The sequence below is a fragment of the Nerophis lumbriciformis genome, linkage group LG09 (assembly GCF_033978685.3).
Source record: "Nerophis lumbriciformis linkage group LG09, RoL_Nlum_v2.1, whole genome shotgun sequence".
In the NCBI taxonomy this organism is placed as follows: Eukaryota; Metazoa; Chordata; class Actinopteri; order Syngnathiformes; family Syngnathidae; genus Nerophis; species Nerophis lumbriciformis.
Window position 1 is genome coordinate 38,020,477 of NC_084556.2, and position 19,508 is coordinate 38,039,984.

The 19,508-nt window shown below is 40.2% G+C and overlaps 1 protein-coding gene across 1 annotated transcript in view; it reads right to left on the minus strand.

Moving 5' to 3' along the window:
* Positions 1–19,508, minus strand: part of sptbn4a (spectrin, beta, non-erythrocytic 4a) — a 102,306-nt gene that overhangs the window by 48,607 nt on the left and 34,191 nt on the right. The window contains exons 2-7 of the mRNA XM_061963218.2: positions 17,756–18,019; positions 12,077–12,313; positions 6,205–6,294; positions 5,848–6,126; positions 5,647–5,777; positions 1,270–1,474 (exon numbers count right to left, since the gene is read on the minus strand). Coding sequence (XP_061819202.1) covers positions 1,270–1,474; positions 5,647–5,777; positions 5,848–6,126; positions 6,205–6,294; positions 12,077–12,313; positions 17,756–18,019 — 1,206 coding nt within the window. The remainder of the gene's footprint in view (positions 1–1,269; positions 1,475–5,646; positions 5,778–5,847; positions 6,127–6,204; positions 6,295–12,076; positions 12,314–17,755; positions 18,020–19,508) is intronic.

Below are 19,508 nucleotides of genomic sequence, written 5' to 3' on the forward strand. Positions count from 1 at the left end.
ACTTGATAATGATACTTAAGATATTAAGAAATACAGTTTATTTGCCGCAATGTAAGCGGCTCCACACTCTATATCAAGACACACAATTAGCTGTTCGCTTGACAGCCGGGTGAGAAAAATGTTGTCAGCCAGAGGGGATCAATGTTTGTTATTAGAATAAAAAGTATCAATTGGATCACATCCTTTTTCAGAAAAATTGGCCGATATTCATCGGTGGTAGATCAATCAACACATCTATTGTTATAAGAATGTAACCTTTTATGGTACCTTTATCTTTTCATTGACTGTATGTACTAATCGTTTTAAAAACACTGGTATATATTAGACTTTTTTTTATGTTTGCCCTGATTTCTAATTACTTTAAAGCAGGGGTCCCCAAACTTTTTGACTCGGGGGCCGCATTGGGTTAAAAAAATTTGGCCGGGGGCTGGGCTGTATATATATGTGTATATATATATATATATATGTATATATATATATATATATTGTCGGAGGCAGATATTTACATATATCCAAATTTAAGTTGTACTTCTTCCATTTCTTTGTCATATTTGAAAACAGCTCGTGTTTTCCATTTCTTCTCTTGATGCTCTGTCAGCAAGTATACTGTGTGTGTTAACCTTGAGTTCTTTGGAATGTGTTTTGACTAGCATTTGTTTTGTCTACAGAGATGGGACGAGAGAGAGGGTGGTGGGATCGGGAGGACAGACCATTTTGGGAGGCGCAATAGAATGTTCTAGGGTTAGACTGGTCTCAATCAATGTATATTGGCAAAGCTTTGAGAATATACAACAAAATACCTATTCTGTCTCTGGTGGTTTTTCAACTCAGCTTTAAGTGTCGGAAAGAACTTGGGAGCGAATTGTGACTTGAATTCCCTGGGAGGAACAACTGGTCCAAAACGCAGCAATATATATATATATATATATATACATTGTCTTTATATTCCAGCGAGTTAATCCGTTTTGTCATTTAACATCAATTAACATTAATGTTCATCAACATTTAACATTGTCCCGTTATCGATGGGAAAATTCATTTTTAGACAATATGATTCGCCTGAGAGTAACAAGCGGTAGAAAATGGATTAGAAAGGAAAGATAAAAATATAATAATAATAATAAAAAAAAATAAAATAAAAATAAATTTACTTGGGACTTCCCGTGGGCCGGATTTTGGATGCTGGGGGGCCGGATCTGGCCCGCATGCCGTAGTTTGAGGACCCCTGCTTTACAGAGTAACAAAATGTGCATTGCTCTGAGCACTGACCGTAACATCCTCCAGGTCATGGCCGAGATCGGTAGAACTTGCCACCGCCTCACATTCAGTGATCCATTTCTCCAATTCCTCCACCTCCTTGTTGAGCTGATAAAGCCAATACTGCTGCTCCAGCTTGGTCTTTCTGTGCTCCACCATGTCCTTCAGGGACACATACAGACGGTCTATGTGGGACTGCTGCTTGGTGATCTGCTCACTGAGAAAAGAAGAGAATAATGTGTACTATACTGTACTGTGTACATACATTGCCACCTCTGTTACCGTATGATTCGATTTTTGAATTAAATATTTATCATAACGTTGCGCTTGTTTTCATATACAGACTTGGTTCTCACACGGAAAAACATAGCACACAACAATCTAGCCCAGGGGTGTCAAACTCAAATACCTAGTGGGCCAAAATTTAAAACTGAACAAAGCCGCGGCCAAGGTTGAATAAATGAACCTTTAACGTACTCTACGAGCTATCGTCACGTCCACTTTTCATCCATTCTAACATCGTTCAGACCGAATCACAAGATATGTGCGGCTTCTGTACGCACACACGAGTGAATGCAACGCATACTTTATCAACAGCGATACAGGTTACACTGAGGGTGCCAGTATAAAAAACTTAACACTGTTAGAAATATACGCCACACTGTGAATCCACACCAAACAAGAATGACAAACACATTTCGGGAGAACATCCGCACCGTAACACAACATAAACACAACAGAACAAATATCCAGAATCCTTTGCAGCACTAACTCTTCCGGGACGCTACAAAATACACCCCCGCTACCACCAAACCCCCCACCACACACACACACACACACACACCTTGTAGCGTCAAGGAAGAGTTAGTGCTGCAAAGGGTTCTGGTTTGGTGTGGATTCACAGTGTAGCGTATATTTCTAACAGTGTTAAAGTTTATTCGGCTCCCCTCAGTGTAACCTGTATCGCTGTTGAAGTATGCGTTGCATTCTAATGTGTGTGCGTGCAGAAGCCACACATGTTATGTGACTGGACCAGCACTCGTTGGGCTGGCTGGCGTTTGGAAGACTCCCGGGAGGATCGGCGGGCCAGCTTTAGTGTTAATTTGATATCGCCTCAAGGGCCAAATGAAATTACACAGCGGGCCAAATTTGGCAAAGAATCCAACGCGTCCGTGATTCAGCTTCTGCACATTTTTTTATCGAATATGACTACAAATTATCTACCATGGGGGCCAAGAAAGTTGAATTACCTGCATTTTGGTAAAGAAGGTGAGAAACACTTTTGAATTAGTGGCCTAGTGGTTAGAGTGTCCGCCCTGAGATCGGTAGGTTGTGAGTTCAAACCCCAGCTGAGTCATACCAAAGACTATAAAAATGGGACCCATTACCTCCCTGCTTGGCACTCAGCATCAAGGGTTGGAATTGGGGGTTAAATCACCAAAAATGACTCCCGTGCGCGGCCACCGCTGCTGCCCACTGCTCCCCTCACCTCCCAGGGGGTGATCAAGGGTGATGGGTCAAATGCAGAGAATAATTTCGCCACACCTAGTGTGTGTGTGACAATCATTAGTACTTTAACTTTAACTTTAACTAGGGGCGGCATAGCTCGGTTGGTAGAGTGGCCGTGCCAGCAACTTGAGGGTTCCAGGTTCGATTCCCGCTTCCGTCATCCTAGTCACTGCCGTTGTGTCCTTGGGCAAGACACTTTACCCACCTGCTACCAGTGCCACCCACACTGGTTTAAATGTAACTTAGATATTGGGTTTCACTATGTAAAAGCGCTTTGAGTCACTAGAGAAAAGCGCTATATAAATATAATTCACTTCACAACTTTAATTCAAGAAAGAACTTGTAGCAAAGTACAAAGATGATGTCTACCCTTCCCTTGTCCCTCTAAGCTCAACGCTGTCTTTGCCAGCAATAGTCTTCAATAAAGGTAAAAGTGAGTCTAAATGTTAATTATTCTATTTTTCAACTTATATCTGTTTCGCATTGTTTACTGTATGTAAACCCACATTAATTCTCGATATAATGTGTTCCTTGTTATATGTTTGGGCGTTTGGAACAGTTTAATTGATTTTGCATATTTTTTGAATCCGAAAATTGTTACGTTTTTTGTACAATTTATTTTTCTGACCTTTTGGAACAGATTACTAACGTAAACCAAGGTAACACTCTATGCCATATAATGTTATCCATATAATTTCCATTGTTTCCCTTATTCTGGGCAAGAGACTATAGCTAGTTTATTTATAGGCTATTTTCTTTAGTAAATGTGTTTTCTATATTGTTTGAATACTTTTTAACATTTTCTGAAGTGAAACTTGCTGAATTTGAAATTGTTTCCCCTTTGAATCCCTCAAAAAACTGAGGAACATGGTGCACGCTTGTTTCTGTTTTAACACACACCACAGCTTTCCTGTAATATTTCTCATTTTTACACGACCATTTTTCTAATCTTGCACCTTTCGCCGTCCCTTGCTGGCCCCAACAGCATTTGTTCAATGTACCCACTTGGTATGACATCAAAGTTAACCTCTTAAACCCTGGGACATTTTGCTTGAAATCTACATAATTAAAATAAATAATATTATACTGACAGTTAGCCTAGCTACTGGGACTCCAAATATGACATTTGTTTTACAATAGTGACATTTTGTTTTCAAAAAATTAATGGAGTTAGTTTGGTGCTCATTTTTGTCTGACACGATGAAGCTATAGGTGCTAAATGCTGACTTAGCAGTAGTTAGGGTTGCCAACCGTCCCTTGAAAAAGAAAATCGGCCGGTATTTAGAAACAACAGTATGGGTCCCGTATGAAACTGAAAAGGGACACACATTGTTTCGTATCACTGTGAGAATCGAAAAAAGTCTATAAAATGTCAAAGGATTCTGTGTACAACAGCTTTCCACAGGCTAAGCCAATTGATATATGTGTGTTTAATTGCTCACCTGTGAAACTCATAGCTGTTCCACTTCCACCTCTGGACTTTTTATAAAGTTAAAGTTAAAAGTTAAAGTACCAATGATTGTCACACACACACTAGGTGTGGCGAGATTATTCTCTGCATTTGACCCATCACCCTTGATCACCCCCTGGGAGGTGAGGGGAGCAGTGGGCAGCAGCGGTGGCCGCGCCCGGGAATCATTTTGGTGATTTAACCACCAATTCCAACCCTTGATGCTGAGTGCCAAGCAGGGAGGTAATGGGTCCCATTTTTATAGTCTTTGGTATGACTCGGCCGTGGTTTGAACTCACAACCTACCGATCTCAGGGCGGACACTCTAACCACTAGGCCACTAATTCAAAAGTGTTTCTCACCTGTATGTATTCCCTTTCGCTTAGCTGTCACTCTGTCTCAACTAGGGGACAGTTAGCTAGCTAAATTACTGGCTAGCTAGGGTTATTCAATGTTAACAACATTAAACATCCACCTAGCTGCTGGTTTTCTAGCTAAAAAATATTATATATATATATATATTTTTTTTTTACCAAAGTGACATTTGTTTGTAGAAAAATAAAGAAATGGAGTTAGTTTGGAGCTGTTTTTGTGCGACAGGGTATACAAGTGACTATCACGTCCACGGGATACAAGCTAACTTAATATTGATGGGAATTCCGGCTTTAAAAGACAATAAAAACACTTTTGATCAGGAGCCGGCCCTCTCCATCGCAAACCGGCTTCTGTCGTTGACTTCAAAGACCCTCTAATCCAGCTGTCCATCACAACCGACCCATCACTATAACTTAGCAGTAGTTAGGGTTTCCAACCGTCCCTTGAAAAACTAAATCGTACCGTAATCGGAAACAGAAGTACACTACAAGAGGACACACTGTGTCCCATATTACAGTTCTAGATCCACTCGACGTCCATTGCACCGGTCACCCGGGAGAGGGCGGTAGGGGGCACATCTGCGGTCCCCTCCAAGGTGTCTCATTGTCATCCCATTGGGTTGAGTTTTTCCTTGCCCTGATGTGGGATCTGAACCGAGGATGTCGTTGTGGCTTGTGCAGCCCTTTGAGACACTCGTGATTTAGGGCTATATAAGTCAACTTTGATTGATTGATTGAAAATAAAAAAAATAGTAAATTGTAAAATATCAATGTATACCATTTACAACAGTCTGCCGCAGGCTAAGCCAATTAATGTCAGTTAAGTAGCTATTAGCTAGAGTTATCCGCCTAGCTGCTGGTCTTTTAACTCCAAATTACTTTTCACCGCAGTAACATTTTTTCTTTTGAAGAAACGATTATTAATTATTATCAAAAGTGAGTTTGCAGCTCTAGACAAAACAATTTTCTAAAGGTTTGTTTGTCATCCTCCTATGCAAAACTACGGCGTCCTGCTTGATAGTTGAACAGAGAGCGTGGTGATGAGTCATGTCACACCTCTCTGGGTGTCCGAGCTCCAGCAGGTGCTGGCATTGCTGGGATAGCATGCCCACAGTCTCTGCATATGTTTCCACAGTTTGCTCCAGAGCCAGGTGGGTTTTCAACAGCTGCAGGGTGCTCGCCTCATCCTAAAAGGGATAAGAAGTGAGTTTCTACTGTGTCTCGGAGTGAACCTTCGCAAGTCAGGATTGTCCCTACCGTGCCTTTTTCTTCATTGACCTGCTGGAGCTTCTGACCTGCCAGCCAGGACTCCACTTTGACTGCCTCGCTGTAGTACTGTTGAGCCTGCAGCGCTGCATCCAGGATCACAGACCGCCTTTCCAGTTCCATCTGAAACACCTCCCACAGCTGCCGCACATGGCCAGCTCCTTCGCGCACAAACTCCACCTCAGGAGTGCGCAGCGATGCGATGATTCCCGCTCTGTCCAGAACCTCCTCAACACGAGCTCGCCGACCTGCCAACTCCCTCTGAAGAGTCTAAAAGACCAACCAAAGTAAGTTCCTGTACTTCGCAAGGTTAGCGTCATTGTTTACTATGTTTTTGCACATACTTACCTGGTTCTTTTTTACATGCTGATGTACACTCTGGAGGTTACTTCCGTATTCTTTGCAAGATGCCAGGGGAAGTCTTTCTTGAATCCACAGCTATAAAGTAATCATAGTTAATGCAGTAAATGTGTGCTGAGGAAATAAGTATTTGATCCCCTGCTAATTGTGTAAGTGTACAGCTCCACTAATGGACATTGGAGTGTTACTTTCAAAGGCAAAATTAAAGTATTGCTAGAAACACAATTTTATATGGGACTTTATTGTATTATATGTATAGTACATGTTCCAAAAAGAAAAAAGCATAAAACACCACCAGAATTAGAGATATTACAAGTCAAAGTGATGAAGCTTAGTGTTACGCTCATGACTTGGTGTAACTAAACATTACCCTATAACAGTGGTTCTCAACCTTTTTTGAGTGATGTACCCCCTGTGAAATTGTTTGTAATTCAAGTACCCCCTAATCAGAGCAAAGCATTTTTGGTTGAAAAAAAGAGATAAAGAAGTAAAATACAGCACTATGTCATCAGTTTCTGATTTATTAAATTGTATGACAGTGCAAAATATTGTTCATTTGTAGTGGTCTTTTTTGAACTATTTGGAAAAAAAGATAGGTTTTTATTTATATTTACAAAGGATTTTTGAATTGTTGCTATTTTTAGAATATTTAAAACAAATCTCACGTACCCCTTGGCATACCTTCAAGTACCCCCAGGGGTACGCGTACCCCCATTTGAGAACCACTGCCCTATAAGATGAAGGCAATTGCATTTTATTGATATTTGAAATGTATTCAATGTTTATAAATGAATATTTAAATATACTAAATGTAAAAAAGGGAATAAACATTCAAAATAAGATCATTAAATGAAATCTAGTTTGGTTACGCCATCATGAGCGCAACACAAGGTTGTAAAAGTTTCAACTACAATTCTAAATAAGATGTCAAAAGCAAACTGAAATCAAATACACACAGCTTAAGGATTGATCAATACCTATATAAATTTAGTAATACATAAATATGATGATTTATCAAAATATAAAATAAATATACCCAAACAGAACGCTCATGGTGGTTACACCAAAAAGTAACGCTATGAATCACGTTTTTCCAAGTTTTTGGGGCATTTTTATGCTATTTCCAAGCATCTCCTTTTTATCATCGTTGATTTTAAATGGTCAAACTAATGCATATTATACAAACCCCGTTTCCATATGAGTTGGGGAATTGTGTTAGATGTAAATATAAACGGAATACAATGATTTGCAAATCATTTTCAAACCATATTCAGTTGAATATGCTACAAAGACAACATATTTGATGTTCAAACTGATAAACATTTTTTTTTTTTGCAAATAATCATTAACTTTAGAATTTGATGCAATAAATGGCAATAAATACTGATAAAGTTGAGGAATGCTCATCAAAGACTTATTTGGAACATCCCACAGGTGAAGAGGCAAATTGGGAACAGGTGGGTGCCATGATAAATGATAAATTAAATGATAAATGGGTTGTACTTGTATAGCGCTTTTCTACCTTCAAGGTACTCAAAGCGCTTTGACACTACTTCCACATTTACCCATTCACACACACATTCACACACTGATGGAGGGAGCTGCCATGCAAGGCGCTACCAGCACCCATCAACAAATAATGTTGATGGGTGGAAAAAAGGAAAAAAAAATCGACAACATTCTTCTCGGGACCATTTTTCAACCTGAGGTAGTTTACCTGGTTGATCCTGCCAGTAGCATATGCTTGTCTCAAAGTTAACTATTGATTGGGTATTTATACCCAATCAATACTATTGATTGGGTATAAAAGTAGATTCCATGAAATGCTCAGTCATTCACAAACAAGGATGGGGCGAGGGTCACCACTTTGTCAAGAAATGCGTGAGCAAATTGTTGAACAGTTTAAGAAAAACCTTTCTCAACCAGCTATTGCAAGGAATTTAGGGATTTCACCATCTACGGTCCGTAATATCATCAAAGGGTTCAGAGAATCTGGAGAAATCACTGCACGTAAGTAGCTAAGCCCGTGACCTTCGATCCCTCAGGCTGTACTGCATCAACAAGCGACATCAGTGTGTAAAGGATATCACTACATGGGATCAGGAACACTTCAGAAAACCACTGTCAGTAACTACAGTTGGTCGCTACATCTGTAAGTGCAAGTTAAAAGTCTCCTATGCAAGGCGAAAACCGTTTATCAACAACACCCAGAAATGCCGTCGGCTTCGCTCATCTAAGATGGACTGATACAAAGTGGAAAAGTGTTCTGTGGTCTGACGAGTCCACATTTCAAATTGTTTTTGGAAACTGTGGACGTCGTGTTCTCCGGACCAAAGAGGAAAAGAACCATCCGGATTGTTATAGGCGCAAAGTTGAAAAGCCAGTATCTGTGATGGTATGGGGGTGTATTAGTGCCCAAGACATGGGTAACTTACACATGTCTGTGAAGGCACCATTAATGCTGAAAAGTACATACAGGTTTTGGAGCAACATATGTTGCCATCCAAGCAACGTTACCATGGACACCCCTGCTTATTTCAGCAAGACAATGCCAAGCCACGTGTTACATCAACATGGCTTCATAGTAGAAGAGTGCGGGTACTAGACTGGCCTGCCTGTAGTCCAGACCTGTCTCCCATTGAAAATGTGTGGCGCATTATGAAGCCTAAAATACCACAACGGAGACCCCCGGACTGTTGAACAACTTAAGCTGTACATCAAGCTAGAATGGGAAAGAATTCCACCTGAGAAGCTTAAAAAATGTGTCTCCTCAGTTCCCAAACGTTCACTGAGTGTTGTTAAAAGGAAAGGCCATGTAACACAGTGGTGAACATGCCCTTTCCCAACTACTTTGGCACGTGTTGCAGCCATGAAATTCTAAGTTAATTATTATTTGCAAAAAAAAAATTAAGTTTATGAGTTTGAACACCAAATATCTTGTCTTTGTAGTGCATTCAATTGAATATGGGTTGAAAAGGATTTGCAAATCATTGTATTCTGTTTATATTTACATCTAACACAATTTCCCAACTCATATGGAAACAGGGTTTGTATATACATGCCCTAGTAAACAAAAAAATATTTATTTTGATTGTTACATTTTGAAGTACATTTGTGCAGGTGGGTGCGAATGTACCCATTACCAGAGCTGTACACGTAACTTTACCCCCTCACAGTAGGGATGGAAGGTACTAGAAGGTCCCCCAAAGCTAATTCTAATCCGTTTTTCTAAGAATCTACCAACTTCAACCCATGCAGGCACTTAAGGGTTCCAGGAAGTTCCCGAAAGAACCCAAGTGGTCTCAATGATAAATTGGGTTACCCAAAAAGGTATGAAAATGTTTAGGGGTAAATCCATTTTGGGGTCATTTGGGACCATTTGGAGTCTTCTGGGACCTTTATGGTAAATAGAGTCCTTTTTGCGGTACTTTTGGGACCTTCACATATGTTAGTCTATTGACTGTTTCCAGTAAAAGGAGACAGGCCCCAATTTCCTTTGGAACAACTTTTAGTAAAAAAAAAAAAAAAAGAAAAAAAAAAGAAAAAAAGAAGTGCCCCTTCTAATTTTAAGTCTGATAGAGTTGTCTTTCCCTCACTTTAAACAGTCAAACATTTTATAGAATGTTTTATTTTAAAATCTGAAAAATAAACATTAAATAAAGTTTGGAAATTAATGGGTATATGATTGAGTGAATTAAAGACCCCCACAGGCCAATTCTAAGCATTTCTCCAACTAAACCATATTTTGTATTCGGATGAAAAACTAATTTCACTCAATCTATCCATCCATCCATCCATTTTCTACCGCTTATCCCTTTCTGGGTCACGGGGGGTGCTGGAGCCTATCTCAGCTGCATTCGGGCAGAAGGCGGGGTACACCCTGAACAAGTCACCACCTCATCTCAGGGCCAACACCGATAGACAACATTCACACTCACATTCACACACTAGGGCCAATTTAGTGTTGTCAATCAACCTATCCCCAGGTGCATGTCTTTGGAGGTGGGAGGAAGCCGGAGTACCCGGAGGGAACCCCCGCAGTCACAGGGAGAACATGCAAACTCCACACAGAAAGATCCCGAGCGCAGGATCGAACCCATGACCTTCGTATTGTGAGGCAGACGCACTAACCCCTCTTCCACCGTGCTGCCTCGCTCAATCTAATAGGAATTCATTCATAAACTTCATGTTTTTTTTGGGGGGGGGTTTGTTTTTAAATCCAGTCTGTTTCTATGTTACTTATTACGCCGTACATTGAACAGGCATATGAGGAAATTGAAGAGAACATTTTAAAACTGGAAGAACACTCCACCAGGCCCTACCTCCCAAAAGTAAAAATGTATGAAATCCAGACTGTGATCCGGATCACCCTCAAAATGTAATCACTTATCCCATTTCTGACATTTCCTGGAATTTTCATCAAAATCTGCCCAGAATTTCTTTAAACTATCTATAGCGGTATGAAAGAAATGGAGTGAAGCCTTTTGTCAGTCGTCCACGGTCTTTTTTCTCTGTGGGTGGAGGCGGGGCTGCAAGCACACACACAGATGTTCAACCTTGTAACATAAACGTAATGATTGTTTCTTATTGCATTTCTGACATTTCCTGAACGTCAGAGTAGACCCTCTTGTCAGTCATCCACTGTCTTTGTCCCTTTGGGTGGAGACGGGGCCACGACCAAACACACACACAGAAGACGAAGCACGTAATGCAAACGTAAGATCATTTAGAATAGATTATCCAGATCAGCCCCAAAATATAGTGATTTGTTCCTTATTTCATTTCAGGCATTTTTTGAAAGGCCGATGAAAATCTGCTCTGAGCTTTTTAAGCGATATGTAGCGGAATGAGAGAAACAGACTGAACTCTCTCGTCAGTCATCCACTCCCATTGTCTATGTGGGACCGCAAGCATACACAGTCGCAGAAATTGAAGATTAAAACATAAACATAAGGTCACGTAGTAGAAATAATCTGGATCACCCACAAAATCCTTAACAGGGGGTCCGTGACCCCTTGGTCGTCCGCAGAGGTACTGCAAATTGTTTTGCTTGATTAGGCTTTTTTTCATTATTTTTCTTTATATTCCCCCACGATATTTCCAAAAATTAAAATGTCTTTAAATCGACATCCACATTGTTCCATGTAGTTTTGAAATGGCAGTGACATGACCACTGTACCTTGCAGGTTTAAAATAAAAACATGAATAAATCATCACATTGTCCTAATCATCTTAGCATTCAAGATAGCTTGTGATTACCGCTCTAGGTCCCAGCTAGCCATTAGCGGCGCTATACTGTATTATTTAGCATTTATTTAGCCTGCTCTGCCTTGTGGTCAGAGTGTCCGCCCGGGCACTCACCATCAAGGGTTGGAATTGGGGGGTTAAATCACCAAAATGATTCCTGAGCACGGCCACCGCTGCTGCTCACTGCTCCCCTCACCTCCCAAGGGGTGGGATGACGGCATGAATCAAATCCAGAGGGTAATTTCACCACACCTAGTGTGTGTGTGACTATCAATGGTACTTTAACTTTACTTTTTTTTAACTTTTATTCGAATGTTTTAGTATTGCACAATAAGGACCAGTTTAATTTAGAACACAATGTATACAGGATATATAAGTAGGGGGTCACCGCTCCATCTTGCCATCAGTTTGGGGGTCCTTAGCCTGAAAAACGTTAAAGACCACTGTAATCAGTTGTTCCTTATCACATTTTCTGAAGATTTCATGAAAATCTGACCATAACATTTTTAGCTATTTTGCTAGCTAGCTAACTAACCAACTAACTGGCAGACAGACAGACAAACCAACGGAAATGACACAACCTCCTGGCGGAGGTATTAGAAGAGAAACTAACCATCTCATCCTCCAGGTCCTGGGCGACTTGGTGCATCTCTTTGGAGGCCAGCAAGATGCGGCGTCTCTCCTTCAGCGGTTCAATCAGGCGCACAATGCGGGTCTCCACCACGCCTGACTGCTCACCACCCTCCTTGTCGCCCGCCATTACACCTCGCTGCTGGGGAAGGCAAACCCCCGGCAAGCTGCCCAGTTCCTCCACATCCTTGTAAAGGTCCCTAAACTGAGACTCCATGGCCTGCATAAGATGGACAGAGGGAGGGTCGTGTCAGAATTATGTCATTAGTGATTAGTTAAACAAGAAACAAGCAGCATGAATATTGTATACATGACCAGTTTATGAAACACTCCCATTGATCTCGGCTTGGGACCAGCACTAGAGAGGTCCAATGGATAGGTATTGAGGACCATGCTGAGAATCGAACCCAACACTGACTGCATGAAAAGCAGCGCTACTCTAGTAATGCAAAAACAGGTTCCTCCTGAGTATTTTTGTGAAGAAGAAACCCTACTTTTAGTTCATTACTGTCATGTCTGTGTGGTCATGTTTTGTTTTAGTCATGTTCGGTTTTGTTTTTGGACTCTTTATGCACTTTTGTTTGTTTTGTCACCATAGCAACCCATTAGTTTTCACCTGTCCTCATGTCACGCTTTGCACTCGCACACCTGTCACTGATCATGTCACTGCTATTAAAGCCTGTCTGTTTCAGTTGATCGTCCTGGTGACATTATCCTTTCATACCGTGCTTCTTCTGACACCCCTGCTACCTTGTTTTGTCTTCATGCTACCATAGTTTCATGCCAAGTAAGTTTTTGTTTATTGTTCATAGTTTCTGACTTTGTGCAATTTATGTTTCATTAGTCAAGTTTGTCCTCCGACATTGTGCGCGCCTTTTGTTTGCTTCCTTTTTTGTAGTTTGTTAGTGTTAAAATAAAAATATGTACTTACATTCACGTCTTGCCCGCGCCAACATTCCTTTGCATTCCGGGAAAACAAACCCCAAGGTCCACGTATTGACAGTTACATGGTTTCTTTCCGATCACTACACTTATTTATACCATCATAATATTTATTCATTTTCTATTGATTACTGCTTGGAAAGACGCATGTATTTGGCTCGTTGAGAGATGTCCAGCGGGCACTCTCACACGACTCTGTTTCAACTTCCCAACGTAAGCACTTGTTACGTTTGACTCCACCAATCAAGTGGAGCGTGGCAGTCACATGACCACACTCAAACTACACTGACGTCAGACGAGGCAGCACAACTCTTCAATGTTCACTTGCAAACTAGTAAAAAGAACATTAATATCATGCGCTGTCATCTGTGTCGGTAGAAATGGTCACATTTTAGCCTACAATGATTCCAACTAGAGAAAACATGTTGCATTAAGTTGTAAATGTTATTTTTTAGGTTTTAGCTGCACATTAGCCCTGTTATAACGTCATAAGTGATTGTCAAATGTGCATCATTCGTAGTGCATTAGTAGCGTCTCTACACAGGGGCGCCGAAAAGGGGGGGTAAAAGAGACGGATTCTAGGGGCCCATGATGGAGGGGGGCCCAGAGAGGCCCCTAATGATGATGAAATTATAAAACAGAAAAAATAATGACACTGCGTTGGGGGCCCTGTAAAGATTCTTTTCATGGGGCCCAAAATCCCTAGCGGCGCCCCTGTCTCTACACACACATCAACTACGGTTGTGGCGTAAGTACCATTAAAAAATACCTACCAAATAAATCAACAATTATTTAGTACTTGAGTAGTTTTTTCACTGAATACTCACTTACTCAAGTACTTAATTGGATGCCTACTTTTAACTTTTCCTTGAGTCATATTACTTTAAAGCAGTGCTTCTCAATTATTTTCTGTGACACCCTGCTAAGAAAAAGAAACATTTTGCGCCCCCTCCCTCCCCATCCCGCCGCTACTATAGATATAATTTGTCTAAAAAATTGTTGTAAGTACACCTCTGCATAACATTGTATCCCTATAGTATTAACATGAAAGAAAACAAAATAAGAAAAAATAAATACATTTAGATGAACTTATAACAAAGACTAACTTCATTAACATTGTTTTAGTCTGTAACAGAAGAGATTTAATGTGCAGCAATTTACCTGGAATAAAATTTTAAAAAATGTATCCTTATTTAAACTATTACATTTATTTGACCGACTTGAACCATTTGATACTAAAATTTTAATGAAATAAAGTCAATAGATAATATTTAATAAATGATCAGCTTCATTATCTCAGGACCACAATTTATAAAACACTTTAACCTACAAGAAAAACAATAAATAAAATACTTTGTGCTGATTTTTCATTTTATTTTTATTTTTATTAAAATGACCGAGTCGGTATTATTGGCTACAATGAGAACGTTTTGTAGTGCACAGCTTTTCAAAGCGGGGATTGAAGCATGCACTATTTGAGAAGAACTGCCCTAAAGTAACGGTACTCTTACTTGTATTTTGGCTACTACACCAAATTGTAATTAATCTGGCAGGGGGTGTACAAAGTGCAAATTGAAGGACACAGCTCTATTTTTATTATTTATTTCTTATTTTGGAATTTTGCCCATCATCCACAATCCCTTTGTGAGGCAAAAACACACGTCTTTCCCTTTTCTGTGCGTTCAAGATAGTGAAAAAACTACGAGCAAAAGGCTGCTAACAATTCCTCTATTCTGCTTACAAGCTGTCTACAAAAACCTTCAACGTTTTATATACAGTAAATGCTGTAACGATGTATCAACAAGTACATGCATGATATGTACAGTATTTTGGTAAATTTAAGATGATAATAATGATGATCCAAAACATTACCTTTTTGAGCCGCAATATATTTTTGACAAAATAGAATCCCTGTTGTTGTCATTTTTAGCTGCCTCTTGCTAGCAGTTTTCACTATTTCGAACACACGGAAAAGGGAAGACGTGTGTTCTTCTCTCACATGGGGATTGTGGATGGCAACATTACAGGGTGGCTACTTGGGCTCAGATCCCGGCTGTTTTCTAAAAAGCCCCAGATCTTAATTTTTCTTTTGAGGGTAGGGGAACCTCGCGAAAGTAACGTGCGGTACCAGAGTCCAACAGAGAGGCAGCGGCTGTGTAGAGAAGAAGCGCCTTAGCCGGTGAGCCGCACACATGGGACGACTGTAATCGTGAATTTTAGGACGTTTTTTGGAAACAAAAAGAATAACGACAGATTGTCAACAACACCAGCTCACAATCAGGCAATGATTCAGGTTTGTGACTTCTATCTGAAAAGTGTTCAACTTTACTCTGCTAGTTTGCTAAATGTTAACTTACTATCTGTAAAGTTATGCTACAAATAAAGTAAATGATAGCAAAACATTTTTACGTACAGTCATGGTCAAAAGTTTACATACACTTGAAAATAACATAATGTCATAGCTGTCTTGAGTTTCCAATAATTTCTTTATTTTTTTGTGATAGAGTGATTGGAGCACATGCTTGTTGGTCACAAAAAACATTCATGAAATTTGGTTCTTTTAAGAATTTATTGTGGGTCTACTGAAAATGTGATCAAATCTGCTGGGTCAAAAGTATACATACAGCAATGTTAATATTTGGTTACATGTCCCTTGGCAAGTTTCACTGCAATAAGGCGCTTTTGGTAGCCATCCACAAGCTTCTGGCAAGCTTCTGGTTGAATTTGTAACGGCTCCTATTGACAAAATTGGTGCAGTTCAGCTAAATGTGTTGGTTTTCTGACATGGACTTGTTTCTTCAGCATTGTCCACACGTTTAAGTCAGGACTTTGGGAAGGCCATTCTAAAACCTTAATTCTAGCCTGATTTAGCCATTCCTTTACCACTTTTGACGTGTGTTTGGGGTCATCAGCCCATCCGGGCTGATGATTTTAGGTTGTCCTGAAGAATTTGGAGGTAATCCTCCTTTTTCATTGTCCCATTTACTCTCTGTAAAGCATCAGTTCCATTGGCAGCAAAACAGGCCCAGAGCACAATACTACCACCACCATGCTTGACGGTGGGAATGGTGTTCCTGGTATTAAAGGCCTTACCTTTTCTCATCCAAACATGTTGCTGTCATGTCCCTGTAATCATGTTTTGTTTTAAGTCATGTTTTGTTTAGTTATAGGACTCTTTAGTTTCTGTCTTTTCACTCCCTTGTCTTGTTTCCATGATTACCCCCATTAGTTTCACCTGTTCCACGTTTGGACTCATTGTGCACTCTTGTTTGTCACCATAGCAACCATTAGTTTTCACCTGTCACGTCACGCACCTGTTTCACGTTTTGAGTCACGCACCTGCTTTCACTAATCATGTCCATAGTATTTAAGTTCATTCATTTTCTGTTGTTCGTCCTGACGACCTCACCACATTTATGCTCTGTCCATTTTTTCATGTCCATCGTTCACGCTGCTCCTTTTTTGTCCATGCCAAGTAAGTTTTCTTTATTCAAGCCATAGTTTGCAAGTTTTGTTTAATTGTTCATAGTTTATTCTCCGCCACTGTGCGCGCTTTTTGTTTGATCCTTTTTTTTGTATTTATAGTTACTAAATAAATCATGTACCTTCATTCCCGTCTCGCCCGTGCCAACTTTCTGTTGCATCCCGGAAAAGCAAACACCCAAGACCAAGCTCTGACAGTTGCTGGGTATTGTGGCCAAACAGCTACATTTTTGTTTCATCTGACCACAGAACTTTCCGGTAGAAGGTCTTATCTTAGTTCATGTGATGTTTTTTGTGACAAACAAGTATGTGCTCCAATCACTCTATCACAAAAAAAACAGAGTTGTAGAAATGATTGGAAACTCAAGACAGCCATGACATTATGTTCTTTACAAGTGTATGTAAACTTTTGACCACAACTGTACGTGCGTATCTGAACAACAAGCTTGGATAATAACCGTGTTAACTTATGTGGTAATTTATATGTGTATTCCAGTGATTTTTGTCTGCTTTAAGGTGGTCAAAATTTGAAATTTGAGATGCCATATCTTTTTTTTAAATCACCATTTTTTAACACATGCTAAACAATCCATTCATCAAAATTCCTTTAATATTTCGTGTTTTCCTGTTAGCATTTAAATGGTAAATGGGTTATACTTGTATCGTGTTTTTCTACCTTCAAGGCACTCAAAGCGCTTTGACAATATTTTCACATTCACCCATTCACACACACATTCACACACTGATGGCGGGAGCTGCCATGCAAGGCGCTAACCACGACCCATCAGGAGCAAGGGTGAAGTGTCTTGCTCAAGGACAGAACGGACGTGACTAGGGTGATAGAAGCCGGGGATCGAACCAGGAACACTCAGGTTGCTAGCACAGCCACTCTCCCAACCGCGCCACACCGTCCCTAGGTAGGTAAACTAAGTAGTGATTAGCGCGCTAGCTTCTTCACCAGGAAATCACAGTGAGTTTTTCAAAATAGTCTAATCAATTACGGTTTGACGATAATGCAAATTTGAAACGGTAAAAAAAAACCAGGGAATTGTACCGCGATTAAAACTTTGTTTTAACTTTGCTTGTTGCCAATGTGCTTGTATAGCATCTTTGCTAGCCGCTGGCGTTTAGAAGGTATTTCAGACTTTGTTGTGCTCTGATGACAATAGAATTTATTGCTGCAATAAATGAAAATGACCTCGCCATAGAAAGCTTCACTGTCACAACGGAGACTTGCCTGGAACTTCTGGAGCTGCTCATTGAAGGTGGGCAGATGGTGAGCTTGTTCCAGTTGTGGGGGCTGCTGCTCCAGGTGGGAGAGCTGGTTGTCGAGGTCCGAATAGTTCTTCACTGCTGGCTCCGGCTTGTTGTTCTCAAAGAGCTGGCGAGCCTTGGCCTTGGTGGTGGTCTCCAAGTCCGACCAGCATTCTCTGATCTCCTCCAGCTTCTGCTGCACTACTGTGCGCAGTTCAGGCTTCTCCTGGATCAGGTCCTGACCCTCCTGAAAAGAGAATAGGAAGAAAAACATTGAAAACAGACTGGAAGAGTGTTACATGCGATTGATACTAGTCACTCTACCAACTTATCAGCGCTCGTCTTACTTTTTACTTTTTTCATTTCTGGCGGTGCCCCTGATTCCAAGATATGGCGGACCCAAACTGGCTGTAAGTGTCATGTCTGTGTGATCATGTTTTGTTTTGGTTATGTTCGGCTTGGTTTTTGGACTCTTTGTGCACTCTTGTTTGTTTTGTTTCCATGACAACCCATTAGTTTTCACCTGTCCTCATGTCACGCACCTGATTCGTGTGGACTCACACACCTGTCATTAATCACATTCAAGACTATTTAAGCCGATAGTTGCCAGGAAGTCAGCCTGGCGACATTAACTCTGTTTGACTTCTGTTACCTCCTTGACACCCATGCTATCTGATATCCTTACTACTCATGCCATTGTCATGCTGCCATAGTTTTCATGCTGCTCGTTTCTTGCCACGTGAGTTTTTTGTATTCTTGTCACAGTAAGTGTTTATTTGTTTCATGTTCATAGTTTTTTGCCCAAGTACTAGTTTTTGTTTCATTAGTCAAGTTTGTTCTCCGCCTTTGTGCGCGCCTTTAGTTTTGTACCTTTTGTTAGTGTTAAAATAAAATCATGTCTTTACCTGCACGTCTTTTCCACTCCAACTGTTCTTGCATCTCAGAAAAACGAACATCCCATAGACCACGTCTTGACAGTAAGCTAGCTCATTGCCAGGTATAGCGAAGCTAGCTCTTTTACAAAAGCTTATTTTTGCCATTAAAGCTGATTTTAAAGCTATTTAAACTATTCTAATGATTTAATAGTGTGTCAAATATTACAATTCAACTGCTATTCTTCATTTTCTTCAATCAATTTATGTAAAATAGGCTATCAAAATATCACTATTGCTAATTGGAATTCCTAATTTCCTTCAAAAACGTCATTGTGCCGTATTAAAATACAAAAGTATGCATCCTGTATTGAGCCTACAAATAGGACACATTGGGCCTGACTCACGAAAGGTTGGCGTGCACTAAAACATGTGCAAACCTGATAGCACACGCAAAACTGATCTTCAAAACGTGCGTCTATGAAGTGAGCAGAATAAGACGTACAAACGTACATTCCATTTTGTGTCTCTGTCTTTATTAATATACAAAATATATGCTGATTTCAAAACGCCCACAATACTGTGAGTAGAAGATGCAAATTTGACTATTTAGCAGGCAAAATGTGATTTATCAACACTCATCACCGTTTACAAGCACTATTTTTTTCGTTTCGTCCATACGCACGGATGCTGTACAGACAGCATCATTATTATTGCTATTAACATGTACGGTAAATGACACACTATCTTATTGCATATGTCAGCAACCAAGGAGAAACCCTATATACATGTTATAATTGTACATATAGTTGAAATGTACAAAAGACATATTCTTTTGTTGTTTCACTACTTCACATTTTAGCT